This window comes from Gymnoscopelus braueri, assembly GCF_963280865.1.
Source record: "Gymnoscopelus braueri genome assembly, chromosome: 22".
NCBI classification, from domain to species: Eukaryota; Metazoa; Chordata; class Actinopteri; order Myctophiformes; family Myctophidae; genus Gymnoscopelus; species Gymnoscopelus braueri.
In genome coordinates this window covers 29,993,008-30,017,794 of record NC_137624.1, presented here as the reverse complement: position 1 = coordinate 30,017,794, position 24,787 = coordinate 29,993,008, and the positions used below count along the sequence as shown (strand labels likewise).

At 41.2% G+C, this 24,787-nt stretch overlaps 2 protein-coding genes across 2 annotated transcripts; one reads left to right on the top strand and one right to left on the bottom strand.

The window, feature by feature from the left end:
• Positions 1–370: 370 nt before the first annotated feature.
• On the bottom strand, positions 371–1,450 carry LOC308078940 (kelch domain-containing protein 3-like; the record flags this gene model as incomplete). The annotated part of the gene is made up of 1 exon (XM_080420280.1): positions 371–1,450. One exon carries the CDS (start codon positions 1,448–1,450, stop codon positions 371–373), a length of 1,080 nt encoding a protein of 359 aa, XP_080276406.1.
• A 6,876-nt stretch (positions 1,451–8,326) lies between these two features.
• Positions 8,327–20,089, top strand: alpk2 (alpha-kinase 2; the record flags this gene model as incomplete). The annotated part of the gene is made up of 10 exons (XM_080420279.1): positions 8,327–9,814; positions 11,552–13,115; positions 13,573–13,720; positions 14,772–14,899; positions 15,182–15,226; positions 15,466–15,767; positions 16,203–16,291; positions 17,216–17,433; positions 17,814–17,862; positions 17,979–20,089. The coding sequence occupies 10 exons, from the start codon at positions 8,327–8,329 to the stop codon at positions 18,193–18,195; spliced, it is 4,248 nt and encodes a 1,415-aa protein (XP_080276405.1). The 3' UTR covers positions 18,196–20,089.
• Between the last annotated feature and the right edge of the window lie 4,698 nt (positions 20,090–24,787).

Genomic DNA, 24,787 nt, shown 5'->3' with positions numbered 1-24,787 from the left:
CTCTTTATTACTGCCTCAAACGTGACGGGCAGAAAAAAAAATTAACGTAATTTTCCATTCCCACTCCTTATTCTATAACTGCCCATTGCTTTGCCCAAAGCATCTGTTTCTGATGTAGATTAACTTGGCATTCTTTGCAGCCATGTCTGACCTAGTGTTGTTCAGTTGGTAGACGAGTTCTCTATTCTACTTACTGTATGACGCTGCTTAGTTCCTGGTCGGTATCCCTGAGCACATTCCTGTGCTCCACGTTCTATCCTATTTGAATGAAGGGAGCCATGTCAACGGTGGCGATCTCCTTGTCTTTTTCTTCCGTTCCATTGCCTGGAACTTGTTCTCTGCCGTTGTAATCTTGTATCTTTTTTGTAGGCTAACACAATGTTTTGTTGCTGTTGGTAGTCATGGCTTCCAGTTCCCATCTAATGTCATGTGGGAGTCCTGACTGTTCCAGACCATACTGAATAACTGCTAGCTTGCATAACGTCTTCAGACCAGGACTCAAGTCTAAAATGTACAGGTCATCAGGTATGTATCCTCCGAAGAGGACGATACGATCTCCCACCATGCAACAGCACATTCTAAAAGAGGATGAACATGGTCCTTTCCCCTTGGGCTCAATCTTCTTCCAAGAGAAGGTCTCTGGATTGAATTTCCACAGATCATCTAAGGTCCTGTTTAGGGGATAGTTGTCACCACCAAATATGTACAGCTCTCCATTATAGGCAAAAGCTGAATGACCCCTGCGTTTTTCTGGCAGAAGCTGTGTAGAAGGTGTGCGCAGCCAGCAGTCGGTCTCTGTGTCAAACACATAGACGTTGTTGCTGTAGATGAACTGGTCCCCATGGCCCCCAAATACATACATCTTTGTCCCAATGATGTTAGCAGTGTGATATAATGAACCCGGTGCTGGAATACCTGCAGCGTTAATTAAAGACCAGACCATTGTGGTGGTGTCCAACTTGTGGATGTCATTAGTGCATCCAGTCAGCAGGTTGAATCCCCCGAAGATATACATGACCTTCACCAAAGCACAGGCTGAGTGGTTGTACTTCGTCTCTGGAACATTTCCAGAAATCTTGGGCTTGAACCATCTGTGGGTGTTGACATCAAACGCATAGAGCACGTTGCAGAAATCCCTTGTGTACTTAAACCCTCCCCAGACATAGATGATATCTGCTATCAGCACAGCTGTGTGGCCCATGCGCATCGAGGGAACCGCAAGGGGATGTTCTCCTCTTCCAGTTGTCATTGGGGTCAACTTTATCCAACGCAAAGACACTGTGTTGAAGATGTGGACCTCAATCTGATCCCGGTTCATGTAGGTCGCCACCAGTCCTATGGAGCCTCCAAATGAGTACACATTTAGCCCCACTGCCACAGCAGCATGGTTGGCTCTCTGTGGTCCTTTCAGGTACAAAGTCCAGCGCAGAGTTTCAAACACCAATACCATCTAGATTAAAATAGGAATGGCCTAATATACAGTAGCTCCGTAAAAGAATGTCGTCGTATTCCGCCTACAACACACTTATACTGGTACAGCGGCTCAAACATCACACAAAGCTCAGCCAATCTGTGAAGCCGATGGGGTTGGTTGGCCAATCAGGGGAGCTGATGCCTGTTCATCTCCCTAATACAGCAACCTCTGCTGTGCCATGCAGCAGTCTCTTCAGATGGTTACTGTGTAAGAAAGGAATTGTTATTCATGAATACTATCAGTATTATTATGGTGTGACTTTCTAAGAGGCAATAGGCAAAAAATTAAAAACAGGTTTTATATTTCTTATTTATATATCAATTTTATAATAAATGGGATGACGTGCTGTAACCTTGCCCAAATATGGAGTCATCTATTACATATCTATGACATATTATGTCATAGATATGTAATAGATGACTGACGCCTAAATGAAGCTGGTATATTGTTTCACATTGACCATTCCACATTGTCAAAAACACAATGTGGAAACATTGTGTTTTTGACTACTTCTCGAAACACTTTTTAGTCTCTAGTGTGTTCCCCCAAACACGCGCCGAAATGACATAGGAATTGGAAATGGACCAATAATGTATTTATTTACATCTTTTTTAATGAATAAATCCAGTTTCTGACAACTTGTTGCTTTCCAATATCCTCGGGCGCTAGTATCGAGAGTATTGAGAGGTACTTCCAAATAGGCAGACTAATTAAGAATTGTGTTCATTCATACTGAAATGAATGAATGAAATCCAATGGCTTCCTTGAATATTAAACAAACCACAGTGAAAGAATGGTCAGCAGTAATGTCAAATATACTGTGACTCATAATCAATCTGCTAAACATGTCATATGTATGCCCTTTAATATAGTGATATTGCCACTATGATGTCAGCATCAAAATAAAACCTACTCCTCAAATAAAGTACACATTTTTGACTTCGATCGATTATTTCTCCCCTTCTATATAATAATGCCAGTTGGTATAGTATTTTTGTTGCCAGACCCAAGGGGTCGGCCTACATGAGGCTTTGTCCCTATTTCGTCCATACATGGGCATAAAAGAGGGTTCAAGTTTCGTCCCCCATAGTGATGGAGCTCACTTTAAAAAATGGATTTTTTGAAGTGCATAATCCTATTTATAGATTATTAATGTCATCATGTGTCTCGCTAGCCAATCACAGCCTGAATAGAGTCAGCCAATTTCGTCCCCCTTTCGTCCATACATGGGCATAAAAGGAAAAGGAATTTATTCTGGGTCTGGCAGAACCAGGTCTCCTGGTCTTGTTTATCATTATCGTTGTAATACTTGGCCTAGCATGGATCCTGTTGAGTTTGTGTATGCTCCAAGGGCAACACTGCCCCCATGGAAAGATGCCACGTTTGTCCCTTCAGGATAAGGCCTGTGCAATAGGACAAGTGGAAGCTGGTGTTCCGTTACGCAGAGTGGCAGCATTATTTGGTGTCAGCCCTGGAACCATTTCCAAACTTAGGACCAGGTTCTGTGAGACTGGTGAAGTCAAAGGCAGACCCCGAAGTGACCAGGAAGTTCCAGGAAGACAACACCCCGAGAAGACCGGAACCTCACCCTTAATTCACTGAGGAACCATAGGATTTCTTCCAGAGATTTACAGATCTCAAAGTTTTAGGACCCATGCTCAGGTGCCAGTCACACACCTATGACTTGCACACGGCGGCCAGCAGGTGCATGCTGGCAGGTCGCTTAAAACGAGAGCGAATATCAACAAAAGCATATTGGGGGATTTAGGCAATTTTTTGGGGGGCACTACTCACACGTTTAGCTGTGTTGCTCATTCCACAATTGCACAATACTTACAAGTTATATCTCGTTTTAAAGGTGACTAATCAATGATAACAACGATATAAAATACAATACCCATTGGTATTATTGAAGGGGAGAAATAATTGACCGAAGTTACGTTTCTGAACTTTTTTTATATAAAAACAAACAGGCACCATATGGCCCTTTTCTTTCCATGCTATTCAATTTGGTACCGGGTCAATGATCCCTGTCATCAGCTAAATGCTTAAATTATAATCTGTATTAAAGGTTAAATAGATTTTCCACAGCATACAGGCACCATAGAATATGTTCCTTGAGCTTAGCAAATGGAAATATGTGTGTCACCTTATCAGACTAATTCCACATTGCAAAATCCTGAGGGGACCCAGTAAGGGTCAATTTTTACACTCTCAGGGTTAAATGAACACTCCATATTTTACAGCGCACTTGCTGGCATGCCCACCTCACATTACAGCCCACACATTTCTCAGGAACTGGGCAGGGCTCCACTTAACTGGGTCACGCTTACTGCTGCTGGAGCTTGGGAAATGTTTCCCCACTTTTCCTTAAACCAGGACAAAGTAAGAAAAGTCATCCAATTTGTGGTTACATCGTTTCTTTATGTTTTGGTCAGCTGTCAGCAGTCTTACCCATCCTAACATACTGTATGTACTGTACCATCACTGTTCTAAGATTCTTTTTAATTTCAAGGACACCTATGCATTATTATCAATATCCATTTTATTTAGTTATTTAAATCTCAGGGACACCAGTCTACGCTGTAACTTTTTAAACTGCAACAGTTAATTTACAGACCCCCAAGGGTCCATTTCGTTCCCAGATGAGTTAGCCCCCCCCCTCCCCCCTGTGCTGTGGTTCCAATGCTTTCACACGTTACCATAAGACATAAGATGCTGTAATGCTGATTTTAAAAAGTAAATAAAATGTTATTCTTACAGTATGTACATGAGTGGTATGGAAGAGAGTATTGCCCTGCCCAAAACACATCTACACAGTAAAAGTCAGTGTTAATGTAACTAGTCTGAGAGTGTACAACTGTAACCAAATTACAGGCTGGATACATTGACACTGAAAACTCAATCTACTGTGCTAAGATCCACAATCTAGTGTTCTTCCCATTAAACTAGACTGAAAAATCCCTAAAATGTCTTTCATTATCTGTCTTCTGAGGAAGCTTTCCTGAATGTGTCTGGGTTCATTCTCTCTCTCTTGCCCTCGTGACTCCACTACTGTGGATGAAAACTAACCTGGAAATGAGTGTGATCTAGATGTTTGTAAAGTATGAAGACGACCGTCAGTGAAACGCTTTGTAAATATAGTTGCAGAGTGTTAAGTGTTCAGGATCGGCACATGTCCACAATATCATGTAACTGACTTTGTACTTGTGGGGGACTGCCGTTAAAAATAGACTCACACCCCGAGACCTTCAGCCCTGCCTGGGCTTATTCTCAAGTCCTACATCATAGGTCGATATAGTCAACTACTCGGCTATGAAAAGGGTACGTACCTGCATGACTGGAAATCCCCTGCACGGGCTAAACAACTGTTTTATTGGCTCAAGTGTTATGCCCGTTTGATTTATGATGTATGCTTTTACTCTAGGAACCGGGTTGCCAATACATTTGTTGTCAGTTCTAGTCAGCACTGTCTGTTCAATATACAGTTATATACAAAACATTGTATATAAGAATGTTCCATCTGTGTGCGCAGGGATGGCTAGTGTGATGTGCTGAGTCTGCTGTGTTGCATAATGCAGCATGTTGCTCTATTAAAAAATGTAATAAATAAAAAACAAAATGTATTTAAAATAATTTGAAGAAATTTGAATAAAGTTGTGTTTTTCAACTGCTGTAGTTATTTACATTGAAGAAATCTTGTAACATAAGACAAGTAGTGTCTATACTTATATATAATATAATAATAGAACCTCATTTTTGGAATGCTTGTCACACAGTACATTTTAAGTATCAATTAACCTCTTGGTTATTATAGATGGATTAAATCAACTACATGTTGATTTACTCAGCAGCTTGTATCAATTTACCGTCTCCATTCCAGCGACGGTGGAGTTTTATTATTCCTTAATGTCAGGACAGATCGGACCCGGTCTACTAACCCTGACTGAAAAGCCAGATGCCAGCAAGAGGAAACTAACATTTAAGTTAAATAGATGATCCTCATGGCATGATCAGATCTAATTGATCATCTAATTTGTGCATCTCTCTGATCATCACTCAAGCCAAGTGGCTTTGTGGTCAAACAGATGGATTAATGTTCTATTCACAAGATACTTCTGGGATCATGTTTGAAAGTCTTGGACTAGCTATGGAATGCTTTGAACTCTCTTACAAATGAGTCGGTAGGGATGTTGACATACACTTAAGTTGGAGCTAAACTAATTTATCATTACATAATCACTTATCTAAAATATTACAATGATTTTGTATGTCCTCTTACTGTGTATTTTCAACCTTTCATTTTGAGTTTTTATTTTATCATTTATTATAATTGTGTGCCTATGTGGGCTAATGGACATAGTGAAGTGAGTGCTTTATATAATGGTAAACATTGTTAGCTGAGGTGCCCTTGAATGCAAAGCCCTTCTACAGGAATGTGACCAATGCAGGTCATGGGTGAAGATTCACTGGTATTTTTCCAGTGGCTCTGCCACAACTTCCCTTTCTGTAAGATAGCTTGTTGCCTTCCAACTTCATGTCAGGCATCTAGTCTAGTAGTACAGTTAGAAACGCTGTATAGCAGCTGTGCTGCTATGTCTTTCGAGATACCAACATCAAACTGTAATTTAAATCACAATTTGTTTCTTAAATATATTGTAAGAAACATAATGGCCCATATACTGCAGACCTACATATAGTAACATTGACAGTTTGTGTTGAAATACAAAGTTATTTGATAATATGGCCTTGTATATGTGCTCTCTGGGAATACTATCTCTGAGCTGCACAAAACAATAGCTGAATCAGAATTTCAATTTATTTCATTGCTACGTACGGTATGTTGGCACATAAGAGGGATTAGTCTCGATTGTTACATTACAAATACTGACAGTATAAAGACATATGTAAACAGTCAGCCCCCATATCAATGTAAAGATAGACTATGTACAATATTGAGGCTGATATGGGCAACATGGGTAAATAGATCAATATGAATTATTGCACTTGTTTACAGAGGGTAAACAGCTAGAGGGTAGTAGAATATGATATGAAACACTCTGCATTGCGCATGTATCATATTATGGACACAAGAGGTCATAGTGGCATCAACAGAAAAGTGGCAAGACCTGAAGTAATTGTGGAATTAAAGTAGAACCTTAGAGGGTTCAATGTAAAAACAAAAAAAGAGAGAGAGAGAAAGAGAGAGAGAGATCCTGAGCAGTGTACTGTATACCAAGCTTTGAATGAAAGTGTACTAACCTTAACACTGTGTCCTGGTTTGGTCACTTGAGGAGCAATGTCAAACTCTCCAGAGTGATCAACCAGGGAACCAAAACACCAGGCTGCGCACAAACCCAGCTCTATGCAGAAGCAGTAAACAGAATGGCCAATAAAATCACATGACACATCCCCACCCCCTTCATAACTTTTCTGAGATTGGGGAGGAGGTTCAGAGGCCCCTTTGCACACAAGTGCTATTTAAAAAAGAAAATCCATCCCCAATGCTATTAAGCAGCTCAACAGCAACTGAGCTAAGCTAATGCAACACTTTATAATAATAACAATTTATGTAAATTGCGTTCTCACTGTATCCTATCTCTACGTGAGCTGTACAGCTAAAGACACATTTGCAATATTGCCTGCATTAATGAACAATGAAGTATTTTTATCTGAAGCAATTTGATGGTGCAGACATTTACAGAACAGACTGTGTTGTGTTAACGTAACGCCCGGGATTCGAACCCGAGTCTCCCGCGTGGAAAGCCAACATCTTAACCACTAAGCCAAAGATATTAACTTATGGCTCGAGGGAGATATTAGAGTTTCAGGCCGTCAGGCTGAGGTTATGAACCACTCTGCTACATTTATTCTTGCTAGAAATGCATGACATAAGGGCGTACAACAACAGGAAGCTTTCGTGGTGATAAGGTGTGACAAGAAACCTTTAAAAGCCACTGAAATAGATGCAGCAAGGCATTAACAAGGGGCATATCCTAGGAGGAAGATAAACACATCACACAAAGTGACAGCTAGAGGGAGATAGGGGACCTGACTGGATAACCTAGATAGATGACGAATGTAGGGTTATAACTAAGCCCTTGTACCGGATCAGTTTAACTATCAGAGATCACAGACCATAGCTGAATGTCATGCTTTACTTTACAGGTGCTGAAGGAGATGGTTGTAATCTGTGAAGGCCATAACGGCAGTGAATTATGGATTAACTAATCAGCCACTGTCCACAGAAGAACCTCATCCTATTCCTCCACATGCCGAGCCTGAAGGTATTGTTCTGGGGCTAAAGCTGCCACAGACATGGATCTCCCTATGGATTCTTCACTCCCTTCCACAGACAGTCAGTCAGTAACTCCACTCTCAAACTGCCAAATAAGGGATCTAGCCTCTTCTCTTTCATGTAATCCTACAGAAATAACCTCTCCTGCAAATGAGATTCAAAATAAGGGTGCGTCACATCTTTCAGACTGTGCCCTCTCTAATTGCCCCTCTCGGGAGAATGTTTCTGACGTGGGCCATTTCCCCTCAGTAAAGCCTGCGTCACCTAGCAGTGGTCTGACAACATGCTTTTCACTTCATCCAGAGGCCAAAGTCAACAAAGAGCCTGTACCAACCATACTTGACCGTGACATACAGGACAGGAGAATCAGTGACCTTGGCTATACTAGCACAACAGAGCGTACGTTTCCTCTTTTTGTTGAATCACCTCACATATCACGTAGCCTTATTTCAACCCCCTCTCAAAGTCTCTCAGGGGTACCCAAGGAAGCCTTCTCAGAGTTCCCGGCACATGAATCATCGCTCTCCAATTTGCTCTCAAAGGACTGTGGGCCCATGCCACTTGTGTCAAACAGTTTGATGGGACAATCTCTCACTGAGTCTGTACCACAGCAGGGCAGTAGCCTGACACTGGATAGTAAAGCCACTGACCTGTTCAGGTCTTTATCAGAGCTTTCCGATAGCTCAACAGAAACTGACGATGTCACAGAGCCTATTTCAGACCTTTATATCTTTGAGAGTGGGACGCAGGAGTTTATCCTGAATCCCCAGAAGTTAGACTTGGATCTAGAAAAGATTAACCGTACAGACTGTCTGTCATCATCATCATCATCGTCACAGTACGAGGACAAAGAGACAGGCCCTGAACATGGCATGCATGCCTTAATCCTCGGTCATCAGGACTTGGCAGTGGCAGTGACACAAGATCACCGTCACATAAGTGAGAGAGGGGAATCAGTTATGGTGGATTTAAATCCAGAATTGGGCCAACAAGGGACAGGACCACCTGCTATTGTCTCCTATGAGGGGGGCTTACTGTCAATAAGTGAACAGAGTCAAGGGAGATCAGAGGTTAGTAGTCTAACCAGCCCAGAAAGACAGAGTGACAGTCCTATTGAGTTGTGGCTGGACGCATGCCAGTTTCTGGCAGGTGAGGATAAGGACCATGGAGATGATGCTATCGTAGAGGGAGGAGTCTGGACCACCATTGACTCTTTCCCGCAAGGGGACACAAAGGTGTCGGGTTACCCTGGTGAGGCATGTGGGATTGGCTGGTCCAGTGATGACATACTAGAATGCTGGGGGGCACCTGTTCAGAGGTGGTCATCAGTGGACAGCTGGGCAAGTGCACTCTCTGACTGGACCGCGATCATCGCCGCTCCACCGGAGGATTTCACGGCTGCCTTCACAGAGATAGGAGCAGAGATAGATGCTTTGACACAGGCACTGACAGAGACTCATATAGATCAACAGACAGAGACTCAAAGTCAAGCAGAGACACAACAAGGTAAACAACAGTCACACATGGCAATCCAGAATCAGATACTGGAGCCACAACCACAGCCACAGAGCTCCATCCTTCCTGGACAGACCTGCTGCTCTGGCTCCATTGTAGAGCCAACAGCAGCTGGAGGCTCAGTTGAGCTCTCAAACAGAGGGGACACCCAAACAGAAGAGTCTTATCTATCACCAGCGACTGCACAAGGAGAGCCAGGGGAGCTCCAGAACACCCAGGATGAGGGCTGTCTCTGCCCCACGGACAAGCGCTTGTCCGTTGGTTCGTCCAGTGGCATGTTAGAGTCTTCTGGGAGATACAGCGTGGACATGCCTGCGGTTGCACTGATCACTAGACCTGGACCTTCATCCTCTGCTGCCTTCGATGTCTTAGGCGCAGATTTACCCCTGCTGGAGGAATATGCTAGTGCAATGAAGGCAAATATCTATACCAGCCATAAAGAAGATCCGATCTTACTGCACATCACAGAGGATGCAGATGAAGGGCTGGAGAGACAAAATGTCTTCTCACAGCTGAATGTTGGGGAGGTGAGACGTGAACATTTTTGAAGTGTTCTTGTATATTTTATATTATTATTATTATTGTTAAAATAAGTGTTAAATAGCTCTATAATCCGAGCTATTATATATAATCATTGCTATAGTATAGAGGTGGGGTTTTCAATTCGATCCGATCAGGTGAGAGAACTTATACAGGATACAAGATGAGCAAGTGAAATTGGAAGTGATGAAACAACAATAAAAAAAAGGTAATGGAACAGGAACACTATCAAATTGAAGTTGATAAATGGGTTCTCTCTCCTAATTGGATAACATGTATATCCTGGTTTACTAGAGACGGGGAGATCCCTGTTACTTAAACACTTACAGCAACGATTACGATCACTTTAACTAAAATTAAAAAAGGCACTTTAACCGTAGGCTACATGTACATTATATACTTCCCCGGGCCCCCCAGGGCTCTATACTTTATTTTCACCAAATGTTCGCCCCAGAATAGGCACTCCATGGGTTCAAGTGGTTAAGGGTGGAAAAGCAAGTTCAGCAGTGTGATTAGCATAAGTTATAAGAGAAAAAATACTGTACCTCCAATGAATTCTCTGTTTCAACAACCTTCACCATCTAAAATTCACATTAGACGTGATTCCCAACAAGTACACGTGTAATAAATCACAGTCTTCTAGGAAACCCACTTACTTCCCCTGTTGGTGTCCTATTGTTACTCAGTCAGGAGATACAGTGCTCGGTGTGTAACAACAAGCACGCTGCTGTGTTGCACACGTCAGAGGTATTCTCATCCCGTCTGTGAATTCAAGTCATCAGCTTAGCGCCCATGGAATCAGGCCCTGAGACAGTGTAACATTGCACACTGTCCCTCGGGCTCGGATTTTAAATACTGTATGTGTCTGAGGAAATGGGAGGGTCTGGGAGAAAACAGAACTGGAATCTAATAATAGTGGAGTGTTTGATGATAATAGCATGCATCCCTCGCGTGTCAGGGTGGAGGGGTGAGAGGGGAGCACAGCTGAGGACTGAAACACGACCCCCTCTCTCTGTCCCTTATACATTCACCCTTTAGCACGCCCCATTCCCAATGCAGCCCCTTTAAAACGCAAGCATCAGGAATCCGACCCGTTCTTCAGGCTTGCAGATGGTGTTTGATTGCCATAGCGTGAGCTCTTTTCTATGACAGTGCCTATAGACAATTTCAGCTACATTTTTGCCCACATGGACTCTGGGTTTGGAATTATGTTTCTCAAATTTCTGATTTCTTGTTCCATAAAAAGGTATGTGAATAACATGAATGTAATCTGATGGCATATTATTACAAACTGCAGCATCTACCTTCCAAATGTAATGGAATAATAATAGTCCCCAAAAAATTATAATGTTGTACTACTTTTCCTAGTGATGGGTTATACTGAAGTATAAATTACAGTAAAGTCTAAATATTATTATATGCCGTCCACGTCAAGCCTGATAACTATAACTATAAACATATACTGTACTGTATATTTTAAAATCATTCTAAATCTAGTGGTAGAGTGGCAGAGTCCACACCACAACTAAAATGACAGCATCAGTGTGGATAATCACATAATTATCGTATAGTTATGGTGCTTGGTGTGGAAGGCCCATTATACTCATATTCGTATATGCTCATGTATGAGCATGGATCATTGTTGCTAAGTGTATGTGTATATCTAACGTGATTGTAGATGTTCTTATCATTTTATTTTTCTTCTCTTTCATTGTGATCATCAGTCCTTTAGAGGTGGCCTGTGTAAAGTGACAGCGCAACACGGTGTCTCTCAGCGAGGCGTGGTGGTGGGCAGGAAGGGAGATGAAAGGAGTTATGGGTCCTCTGTGACCGGCTCACATTACGGCTGTACTGAGGCAAAGACGCCAAAGGTTGAGAGTGGGTGTGCTGAAGTAAACACTCCACTGAACACACAACCTCTGACAGACACACATATACCACCTGTGGACACACCAACTGCTCAGAACACTAATGTTCACACGCCTGTGTTGTCTGACACCTCGCAAGGCTTCCAGGAGGCGCATCAGGGGGAGCTACAGTCAGGAGGCTCTCAGTTTGTTATGCCCGTAGCTCCACTCAGTATTGGGCCTTCAATCTTCCGCCCGACAAGCTACGTGCTGGAGGGAGGCCAAGCCCGTGCCAAAGGGTTTCTCGATGACAGCAAAGGCCACGCATGTGCTCACATACAACCTCATGTCCTTTGGCCCAACCGTGGAGGGTCTAATAATGAACCACCTTTGGAAAGACACAAGGAGAAACTGTTGACTGAGTTGAAAGTCTGTTCTGACTATTATCGTAATACAGGCTCCATTCATTTTTCATCATACAGCAACAACTGGGAAGAGGATAGAGAACCAATACACTTTGTTACTGTCCCCGGGAATCAATTGCTGGTCTCAAAGAAGGACCGCCTCGCATACGTCACTTTAGACCTAGGGGATATATTCGCTTCAAGGATTACAAAACCCAGTGCCACAAGACTACAAGTTGATCAGGACACGGATTCATCTGGATCAGAATTTTACAAATCCTCCAAGATGCCTCACAAATCTCACAAGAGCACCGCAGAGTGCAAAACACGCTCCAAAAAGGACAAGTCTGGAGGTTATGTGCATCATGCCGCACAGGTGCAGCTGGAAAATGTACCTCACCACCTCCCAGCTCAGCAGACCTCAAAAACACATGAAAATCATCTGACTGGCCTTGAGGATGACAAGGCTCCATCAGTGACTGTGATAGAGCCTGTTGCGGTGGCTGAGAAGTTTACCACCAAGCCACATGGCAAGAAGAAGAAGAAACATATTCAGAATGCAACAGTGATAAAGAGTGAGGTGCAGCCCTTGAGCGAATTGGAGAATGGAGCCAAACAGAAAACAGCAAAAAGTAAGATTGATATCTTTGAGGCCAAAATGGGTGATAAAGCTGGGAGAAGTAAAGACAAGTCTACAAGTATTACAAGTAAGGACAGCGATAAGTCAGATGATATACAGAAAAAGGCCCATCAACTGGAGACTAAAGCAAACCTAGAGGCTGAACCTTCAAGTTGCGTATCCCCTAAAGACCACCAGCCAACCAAGTCAACCAGTCAGCTAAATGAGGATGCAATTAAAAGGCGACGCCTGTCTGAAAATAAGTTTGGAAAGATGGTCAGTACTATGGAATCTAAATTATCCAAGCCAGAGGGTCCCGTCAAGGCAAAGAGGGAGGAGCCCAAGGCAGGTGTGGAGACAACTCGTAGAAAGGCCTACAGTGACGTGGTCAAACAAAAAGCACACATACCTAAAGAAGGTAATGGACATATTGTTATCTTTCATTGTACTGTACCGCATGACATTTTCATTCTACCGTTCAAATAACACCAAAGCATGTACTGACCTTCTTTTATAACAGTGAAAAGAAATATACTGTCACTGTTGGGCAGAAACCTTGTATCTCCATATTTCATCTTTTTATGTTTTTTCCATAAATTAATGCTATAGGTCATCCTTTAACCACTTAAGCCTGCTTTTATACTTTGACATACGACAGTGTCGTGCAAAAGTAGAGAAAATAGTCGATCTACAAGCTCACAACCGGCTGCTTGTAGATCTAGACTAAATGATAACTACAATGGATCCATTGGAACACAGGTTATTTTTTCCCATTTCCTGAGAAGTGACGTTTTTGGTCATACAAGGTTTCCCCCTGACAGCTACGATATACATATTATCCATAATAAAATGACAGTATGTTGTCCCTACTGTAGGTCCCAAAGTGGTGCAGCCCATCCAGGCAGTGTCAGTGAGTGAGGACCCACAGAGTCTGGGTCTGTGGTGTCAGTTCTCTGCCGTCTTCACCGACTACGCTGTCACCTGGAGCATTGACGGGACCGTCTTGGCTGAAAGCAAGAGAAGGTGTTTCATTTGTATTCAAGTCTTACTTGTTATTTGCTGTTATCATCATTCTAAACCATTGATTAAGGTCCCCAGTTTGATATGCATTAGGCCACGAACCCCATTTTGTACAATATTTCATCTCTGGGGTAAAAAGAAAATTGTCAGTTACAGACCCATAAGGGTCTATTTAGATCCCTGATGGTCCCTGGACCAGACGTAGAGTAAAAGTGATCTGTAAAAAACACTCAGCATACTTTGCTGATTGGTCTGGCTTAATTGTCTGCCAGGCTCAGGAGATTCTTAATGGATTTCCATATGCAACATCTTGTAGTGACATCTTCGGCATGCCAAGATGTTTCAACCAATATGGGAGCAGCTCATGGAGGGGAGCTTAGAGTTGGGTCAGATTTGGACAACATACTTTATAAAGATGGGGACACAACAACATGGATGGCTGGCACGTGCTGGTAGCATTGTGTCTCAATGACTCCGTCACACAGCACATATTATTTCTGGCCTCAGGACTATCAAATTATTTAATCGCACAATGCTGCTTTAACGACTTAAACCCTATATACGTCAAATAACGAAAATAGCCTATCTACAAGCTACAGTAGATCTGCTATTTTCACCAAATGTCCACCTATTTTTGCAGAGAATATGGATGCTAAGGTTCATTAAGATGAGGATGACTGGAATCATAGTAGAAGTAGGAAGGAGTAGCCTACTATTGTGTTACATCATAATATAAATTATATACTGTTGCAGTATACACATACTTCAAGGATACACATACTGCATCTAAAGAAGGAATAGTTCAAGCTTTTTCTAAACCCACCAAAACAATAGCATAAAAACGCAGCTACGGCACTTATTTCTGACATACTGTGGAGTCTTAGTTTGTTTTGAATCATTTTGATATGATCAGAATAACAGCTGCTGTACTTGTATAACACATATTTTATGGTATTATGCCTTATGTAAAAATCTATCAAAATTTAGTATGATATCTTCAGCTCTAGCGACAGTAAGTAACATGTTGTTTGTGGCATTGCATTTGTTTCCATAGTGCTGGAGATGAAAGCAGAGTGTCAGTCACCATCGCTAAGGCGTCTCACAAAGACCTGGGCAAGTATAAGTGTCACCTCGCCAGTCCACATGGATCTGTCACCTTGGACTACCTGCTCACTTATGAGGGTAAGTAGCTGGGCCATTCTGCATAATGAACAATATTACCTTTAGTAGGCCTACTGTAAGCATATTTTGATACCAATACTTTTTTTACTTTTACACTTTTTACTATTTTGAGAACTTTTACTTAACAGAGTACTTCTACATTGTGGCGTTGCTTCTTTTACTTAAGAAACATATATCAGTACTTCTTCCACTACTGGACAACTATACATTTCATATGCTGTAGCATCGGGAAAAAAACACAGCCCTATTTATGACTTTTGACTGTTTCCAACTCTTTGACAGTACTCAGTGAGATCGTCATCCCATCACCATCGAAGAACCGCCAATGTAAGTTGGAAGACCATGCTGAGATTTCTTGCATTACACAAACTTTATAGGGTTAATCTGAATATACAGTAAATCGAAATGGATCCCTATTCCAACAGGACATGAATAGTAAGTTTCAAAAAGTACAAGATGTAAAAAGTATTCAGAAACTTCCTTGGCCTACTGGGAGCATACACAAATTTGGTATTGATCCATACAGAGTTTTGCCTACAGGCCTATGTGTTTTCTTTGTATCTCAGCTGTCCCTGTGGAGCTGGTGGGGGCCGAGGAAGAGGATGTCAACTGTTCCAGGCTGATATTTAAAGAGAACTTCCTGACCGAACAATCGTTTGCAGAGAACCAGCCTGCCAGCATCGTCACTGAGAAGGTCCACTTCGGCGAAGGCATGCACCGCAAGGCTTTCCGTGCCAGGCTGCAAGCAGGCATGGCGCCCTTGTTGGCGCCCGGAGACTCCTGCGTACTCAAAGTACACAACTCCATCACCTACGGGACCAATAACAATGAAGAGGTGGTTCTAAAGAACTTTAACCTGGCTGTGGAGGTAAGAACCTCACAGAACTCTGATGTGAGCCGTCATCAGGGTAATCTACAGTGAATGGCAAGAGAACATAACTGTCAGGATTGATTAGGGATTTTATTTACACAAGATTAAGCCATACAAATGCATTACAAATCAGACATACCTGTATATTAAGGCAGTATATATTTTATGGACTGATACTTCAATGATACATCCACCAAATTAATATTATGGCATTTATATTACCCACTATTGAACTACAGCACACTAATTCACTGCATAAACACAAGAAATTGAAAGTTGAAAACTATATTTTTTGAGTGTTTTTGGAGATGTCCTAGCCTTTTGCACAACCTGCTCTACACATACAGTGCTGTTACTATGTATCATCTGTAGAAAGTGTTTTATTCAAAAAATAAACATTTATCTGTATTGTTCAACATGCTTGTGTTTTAGGAATGCCAAGTGCAGAATACAGCAAGGGAATACATCAAGGCGTACACTGCTGTAGCTGAATCTAATGAAGCCTTTGGTGACGTTCCAGAGTAAGTGAAACATTATTCTGCCAATTTGTGAGACTGCATAGTGTTACAGCCAAATTAGCCAGTGCTTGATATCAATAACTTTGTTAGTCAGCTCCATTGAGCTATATTAGAGCTGGAGAATGACAGACAATCCCTGCCCAAATTAAAATGCAAGCTGCTCACCCAGCACATACTACCCCGGAAGTATCTCTCCAATGTGTGTGCCTTACGTCACAAACTACCCGCCCATGAGTTGAGCCCATTGGTCAAGCCATCCGGATGTGGGCCCAAATTTACAGTACCTCAACAATTTTAGCTTCCCTCCAATCCTGGGGGCTTGGTCAGCTTGCTAGGTTCCATTTGCAGCACTCCGGTTGGGAACATAAAGTTCCCTGTACTCGTCTTTCTGTGACAGCATCTGTCTGTCTCTCTGGCCAGCTCACCTCTGCAGCACTGATCCAGTTGCCATTGGTGTCATTACTCTTGACATGTCTAGTTTTGATTAACTTAAAATGTACATAAAGGAAAGGAAAGAACTCAAACATTAACTTAAACAGCATTTTCCTTATACAGTATATGTCACGACAGGGGATAATCCCTATGTCATATTTGGCACTAAGCACCTCAGTGCCTCCCATGGCCCACTGAGTTCATGCATGTCTCTCTAATAGGGAACCGTCTCAGGTGAGACTCATCAGTCATTATGATGACTTCTCCTCCCCGTCAATCTTATGACATCACACAGCTCACATAATCTGTCTTGTGGGGCGGCAGTGGGTAGAGAGGCAGTCTGGTAATCAGAAGGTCACTTTTTAGCCCGTTCCCACATAGACCCTTAAATATAGTTTAATATAGCTACGTATCGTATGAGAACATCAAAATAGACTTGTCTTCAGATAGTGTGCCTTTCATATACTTAGCCACTCACTGTCAGGCCTCCTGCAGGATCATCCCCATCTACCTTGTTCATCGTCCCTCCAATGACATCCCCTATGCCACACTGGAGGAGGAGCTGATTGGTGACTTCGTCAAGTACTCAGTCAGGGACGGCAAAGAGATCAACCTGCTGAGACGAGACTCCGAGGCAGGACAGAAATGCTGCGCCTTCCAGCACTGGGTCTATGAGAAGACTGAGGGGAGCCTACTGGTTACTGACATGCAAGGTTGGTTGCATGAAGAGCATATTGTAGATGTCAACAAACATACACAAATATACTGCACACGCCTATAATAATAATAATAATAATTACGTCCCCTATAGTTGTTGTCGGGTATTTGTCACTGTACATTTGCACATGATATTTGTCCTTTGCATTTACCCATCCTGACTATTAAGAGCATCTTCTAATAGTATATAGTCATAGTAAAATACCGATTCCCAGAAGGCCTCTCTACCCATTCAGCTACAGCCCCCCCTATATAGATATACAGTATATGCACAATGGTAAATTAACTAATGCAATTACTGGCATAATATCTTTTAACATATTATGTAATAGAATTCAGAAATCCAAATATCAATTTGATTTATGTGGTTTTGCAGGAGTTGGCATGAGGCTCACTGATGTTGGGATAGCTACCTCTAAGAAAGGGTGAGTAGACAGTTTTGGAAAGAAGATGAGGATATACATTATACAGTACAGTACATAAACTAAATGAATACGTAGACTGACAAAGTAGTACATGTTCCATTCTTGTGTTATTCCAGGTACAAGGGTTTCAGGGGAAACTGTGCCACCTCCTTCATTGACCAGTTCCAAGCTTTGCATCTGTGCAACAAGTTCTGTGAAATCCTCGGCCTCGAGTCCTTACAGCCCAAACCCAAAAAGCCTCCCACACCCAAAAGCCTCCCAAAACCTAAGCCCCAACCTAGCGCTGCTCCCAAGAAGAAGCCCTTTGGTCCCAGTGTGAAGGGCAAGTCATGATAGAATGTCATTCTAAGGGTATGGGTTTCATTGTTGAGCCTTCCTCTGTTTATGACTTATGTTCATGACATTTCTGGGATTTTGGATTGATGAAGAGGATCTATATAAAGACGTTGTGATGCAAGCAGAGGACACATACCATAAGGGTGTATGAGTGACAGATAATCAACATATACTATTTTATTTGCCTCGTTTTGGACTTTAAATCCCAAGGAGAGTCGTCTCTATGGAAATGACTGTTTCAAATGGAAATGTATTGGATTAAAACTAGTGATGGGGGGGTTCAGCATGGGTGGTGTATGGTTATGTATCAATCGTTTTTACTTTGTATCTACAGTATAGTCATCATCTGACAGATGATCATGAGACATTATTTAATCTGCTTTGGATAAAACTGTGACTAATTTAGCAAAAACTTGAAATTTATTGTATAGCGTTTCTGTTGACAGTAAAATCCTCAGTGTTCATTTAAGTGTAAAAATGTTAAATGACCACTGGGGATTGTACTGCGTACAGTGGTATATGAACTGAAATGTCTTTGGTTTAGATTTGTGGAGTGCAATGTTGTGTCTCTTCGGATCAGTTGTATTTCCTCTTTTTTACTTTTAATTTACACTTCAAATTTCTTTATTTCCATCTTTGATAAAAAGGATGTGTTTCTGTAAATCAGATTAGCCCGTACATGTAGGAAAAGATGTAGGCCTACACACAAGATATCTAGTTTTTGGCATATGTGTGAGTGAAAGAACATGAGTGGCTACATTTGGTGTCTTATAGCTTTGTTGGCAGAGAGTCAGTGTCAATATATTTAATAGAAACTGTTCTATGTGTCACTTCTCAACAACTGAACCCAAAGAACATTTCAATGCACACTGTGTCCTCTTCAGAGTCAAGGTGCATTAGAAGACGCAGTGTGCATTAAAATGGCGTACGTTGTACGACGGTGTGCCAGCAAAAAAAAATGCTATTTTTTGGCATGCACATACACTGTCGTACGACAAAGTACAAATCGGGCTTTAGTCATTTGCACTTTATCAATGAAATATGAAAGTAAGCCATGAATATCTTATTTGTATTCAGTCGTTGAGAACTGGCCTGTAGGAATGTTAGTAGCTATCCTGTTCTGAGAACACCGACCTCCGATTGTGGAGTGGGTGAAGCACAAGAGATTCCTTCAACCCACCATATATTTAATGTCAAAATATATATTTTTGGATGAATATGTTTGTTTGCTTTAGTAAAGCTACAGATTTACAAGGAACATTATTTTTGTTTTGTTCAGGCATAAATGTAATAATATTGTATTTAAGGTCATTGTTACTTTCCTGTTTGAATTTATTTTTTCAAATACTTTGTATTCACTGAGAAATGTGATTGGTTGATTGATTGATTGATTGATTGATTGATTGATTTTATCAGACAAAATATGGCAATTCCAAAAGCACACCACAAAATCAATAAATAAAAACAAACTTTTTGAAAGAATTTCAACCTGTTCCAACTTGACTTACAAGTGTTGATATGTTCCACAACATGGCAGCAGTGTAAAACAATTAAACAAACAAACACACAAACAGAAAAGGACAGAAAACTAAATATGTTCTGGTTACATTGGTAGGCCTCGTGATTTAGAACTGTAAATTCTGGAAGATTTTAATTGCAGTATACTGTATGTACGACAGTAGTTTCCATACCGCATATAATTTCATTATATATTTGATACATAGCTTTATGACAAATCAGTTTTGCAGAATCCAGTAAGCGTGACAGACATATGAAAGTGTAGCCTTGAGATACCCTGAATTTGGACCCTATCACCTGACAATATGATCTTGCAGTAGTATGTCAGCTATTCCATTACTGTGACACTCTATCTCTGTAGGATATATATATATATATACAATATAGTATATGGATATACACACACACACATATAGGGTTATATATACTGTACATTTTTTTTAAATCTGAAGTTAAGAGGGCATTTGTAGAATCGGCCTCAGGTCTTAATGGGTTAAATCATATGATGCAAATATTTGGATTAATTGGGCCATGTTGGCAACATACTGTACAATAATACTGCATTTGTTTGTTATTAAACATGTGTCTGGTAATCAATCATAGTGTCATTTACTTTCTGGAGGTGAACAACTGCAGTGGAATGGACCCCTGACCTGCAGAGTGATACTTAAGCCTGATTTATATACTTTGTTATACAACAGTGTTGCGCTTGGAGAATAGCCAAGTATAAATTAAGCATGAGAGTGAATGTATATGTCATTCTGCCTGGCAAAGGCAAAGAGAAGTTATTACCATATATACCAGGATGTTGTTAGGTTTAGATTACATTTTCCATAATGAATGCACTTAGAAATGGGATCCACGCCTGTACCAACTTATCTACTTTGGCAGGAAAATAAATAAAGTGCGTGTGCGTGTGCGTGTGCGTGAGTGAATAAATATGTACAGTATAATTTATGGAATTGAATTATGACAATACAGCAATAAGTGAAAACCACTTTTACTGTAACAAATAAAAGTATAATGAACAGCCAAACTCAGTATTATCTTTATATGACTTGTAAGAAAACACAACAAAACAAAACATAACAAAACAGCATACTGTAGTATTGCAATGAAGTATTCTATTTCAATTCATCAATGAGAACACAATAACTGTCAAGATGGAAGTATGTACAGTCAGTCATACAGACAGTCTAGAACAATTGGGTCACTTATTTCTGTCCATGACAATGTGGCATTAAGCAACAAATTAGCAGCTCTGGCATGCAGAGGTAACTGGGTCACCAACCATCTGTGGTCTAGTCCAGGATCATACATCGTATATATCATCATTCAGTACAGTACAGTAATGCTATATTCATAGGTTTTTAACAGGGGGTCCTCGGAGTTACTACAGGGAAGGGCACCAAATCTTTGTGTGATAGGAGCCTTGTTTTTGTTTTTTTACATTAAATGTCTGAAATTACACATTAAAATGAATCCACCATATTAATAGAAAAGATAGATAAAAAAAAATTACACAATATGTATACAATATGTAGTATGGCTCCCTGCCACATCTCTCTCTCTCTCAGCTAAGGGGTCCTTGGCCTGGAAAACGCTTATTATTTTTGTAAGGAAAACCTAAAAATAAAACTATTTTTTCACTGTTCTGTCTTTTCAAAACTACACTGTCTGCTACCCACTACCTAACCCCTTCAACTTCGTTGAGACTATAGATCTGCTATTTCCCAGAATGTTCAACACAGAATAGGGATGCTAGCTGGATTCAAGGTAAATATCCAGAGTTCTCAAAACCACTCAGCCTTAGAAAAGCAAAATTAATAATAATAATAACAACAACAAGAAGATAATAAAATGTAGAATAATAAAGAAATGTGGTCAACAAATACTGTCATAAAACACATGTCACATATTCCAACCATGGCATGGGTGACCACAACCACAATCTAGGACATTTTATGAGAATGTCTTTAAATCGGTCCTTATGGAGGTTATGTTCTTACCATAGCTATTTAGTGTGATAATGGCGTTTGATAGCACAGGACACAAACACCATTGTCACACTCCACAGATCTAGAAGACGTAGTTCAGGATGGATGGTTGGATGGCCAGATGGCCGGACGGACGGATGGATGGGTGGATGGGTGGATGGACGGACAGACTGTTAGACGACCTTCTGGAGAAAACATAAAATGTAGGTAAGGTGATGAAGGGAATTAGTATGACACATGAATAGCAGAGAAACAGAACAAAAAACAAAGACCGACTGTAGATTTCACAAGAGAATGATTAATTCATTTGAAGTACCCTTGCTTGTGTGTGTTAGTTAGCCGGGTGAGTTTGCTATCAGGTATCTCAGGGTCAGGCTGCGACAAAAACAATGGAATGTTCCTTATTACTGCTTTGAAACTATCCTAGACTATAGTTAATGTGTCCTTATGAAACCATAAACTGGATTAAGCAATTCAATTTAGGATCCAGCAATCTGTAGCCATTTTATACTGGAAAACTATGAAAGGGTTTCTAACTAAGCTGAGACGTATCTGTTGAGTGGGTATGTGGGCAGCTGTGTGTGTTTAAGTCAGACAGAAAGAGATAAACATGTGAGAGAGGGAACAAGAAGCTACCATTTGCATGTGATGTCCTATTCATTCTCCATTGCTACTAATATCACTGCCATGAATAGATAGGGATATTGTGTAGACTCCATACAAGTCACTGAATAGATACTGCACTGTGCTGAAGATAAAACTTGCCAACATTTGGACTATTAGAACAGAATTACATATTTATATTTCAGGTAAAATATGATTTCAGAATGTAGTTCAAGAATTAATAAATGAGTGAGATTGGACAAAATGGTTACATTTGTCCACTCTGAGTGATAAATGGATTAATAGATTTTACTGATGTAGGCCTACTGTAGCCCGTTCAATGGCAAGGAACCAACCCACGTTTTGAAAGTAGAACCCTAGCTCACATCCAACCAACTCACCCCGAGATTCCAAAGTGAACAGTAAGATCCTCTCTCTCCCCCCCGTTTCTTCTTCAATATTCAGTGGGCTGCTCTCGCCTGTCCCCTCTCTCCCTCTAACTCCTCTTCCTCCGCTCCACGGCATTTATGTCTCCGGGTCTCGTCCGTGTAGCACAGTTAAAGTCCAATCCAGTTCAGTTCGGTTCAGTTCGGTCCAGTGGTGAGTCTGGAGTCACATTTGATGAGGGTCTGGTGATCCACGGTGCAACTGGTCCTAGAACTGTCCAGTCCTGGCTCTTTATGTAGCCATGAGGGGGGTTTGGACAAACAGCCGGTTCCCCATCAGTGATAAGCTACAGCAGAAGTATTGATCGACCCTGACCAGAGGTAGAATGTGCAGGAAAGGGGGAGCGACAGAAGAAAAAAATACTATGTGGTAACAGGGCCGTAATTCTCAGTTATTTTAAGTTTAGTGTCCACATACTGTATACCTGATTCTCAAACTTTTTAGTTTCAAGGACCACCCCCCAGTTTGATATTCATTAGGCCATGGACCCCCATTTGACGCAATATTGTATCTCTGGGATTCCAATCTATACTGTAAGATCTTCAGTGTTGAATTAACTCTGAGATTGTAAAAATGGAACCTTTGGAGATATAGACCCTTAAGGATGGTTGGTTCCTTACTACAGTATCAATCATTTGGCTGGGGATACCTTGGAACCTCCTCAAGCAACGCCCTCAAGGATGGGCCCCTGGGGTTCCTGGACCCCACGTTGCAAACCAGTAACATATACAACAAGTATACTCTATGATGCTATACAGGAACAAATACAGCACAGCAAGATCAGAGATTCACTGTTTAATTTTCGTCTTTCAGCCATAGTTGACACTCAAATATTAAGTATGATTTGTTCTGATTTCACCCATGTGTTTTGATTCCAGCTCACTCATTGGATACTTACCTCCCCGCAAACACCTACCCTCTCCTTGGGTTTGATTGGCTTAATGTCTTTCACAATATTTTCCAGTCAGTCATTCAGCAAGTACCACCATGTCCCCAAGGAACCATGCTGACTTTTTGGCAGGTTTCACTCTTGAACCTGACACTCACTGTTGCTGGAACAGGTGACAGGCTGGAGCAGATTGTAACCCAGCCGTCATATGAACCATTATCTGTCTTAAAGGTCTGATAATGTCACCTTGCTTCATCCTCTGTAGCTTACAATGGTGGAAGATTATATTTTTTATTTTAATCATTCATATTGTATTTAAGTAAAAGTAGCAATACAACAATGTAAAAATATTCTGTTACAATGAAAAGTCTGTTTAAAAGGCCCTTGTAACAGAGTACTTCTTCCACCACTGGAGTGTACAAATGGTCCCTTACGGGTCCATTTGGTAAGGATTTTAATGTGTAGAAGAATAACACTGAAGTATCAAAGGGTTCTTCTGGTTTACCTGAGCTCAAATTTCCTGTCAGGGTTTCACTCAGGTCAGTGCTCAGATGTAACCATGGCAACCAGAGGCCTGTGAGTCTGTAAATAGTCCCAACTGGCTCCCATTTACTAGAACTGTCTTATCTTTCATAGGAAAACAGTGTAGCTACCCAGTATTACAAACTAGCTTTGGGTCATGCTTTTACACATCATGGGGAAGGAAACAAAAAAGTTAAACATTTACTGTGAAGTGTAGACATGAATCTACGCTTACTGTGACTCGACATTAACAATAAGGGCACACACGCACGCTCACACACACACACACACACACACACACACACACACACACTATTATGACTCAATGTGACATTTTTTATCTGTATCATAGTAGGTTGAACTGGAGAAGAGTTGGCTCCTGGTTTGTTTGTGACCAGATAGAGTGTGATTGGCTACATGGGGGCTTTGATAAAATGTCCCCGGACTGGCAGGGTGGCTTTTATTTGTTCGTCCTTGAAGCTGATAACTCCTAGATTGCCTTGTGTGAATGAACTGACGTCCCTTCACCACACATGTGCACTGAAAGAGAGAGGGGGGAGAGAGAGAGAGAGAGAGAGAGAGAGAGAGAGAGAAAGACGAGAGAGTAAAGTAG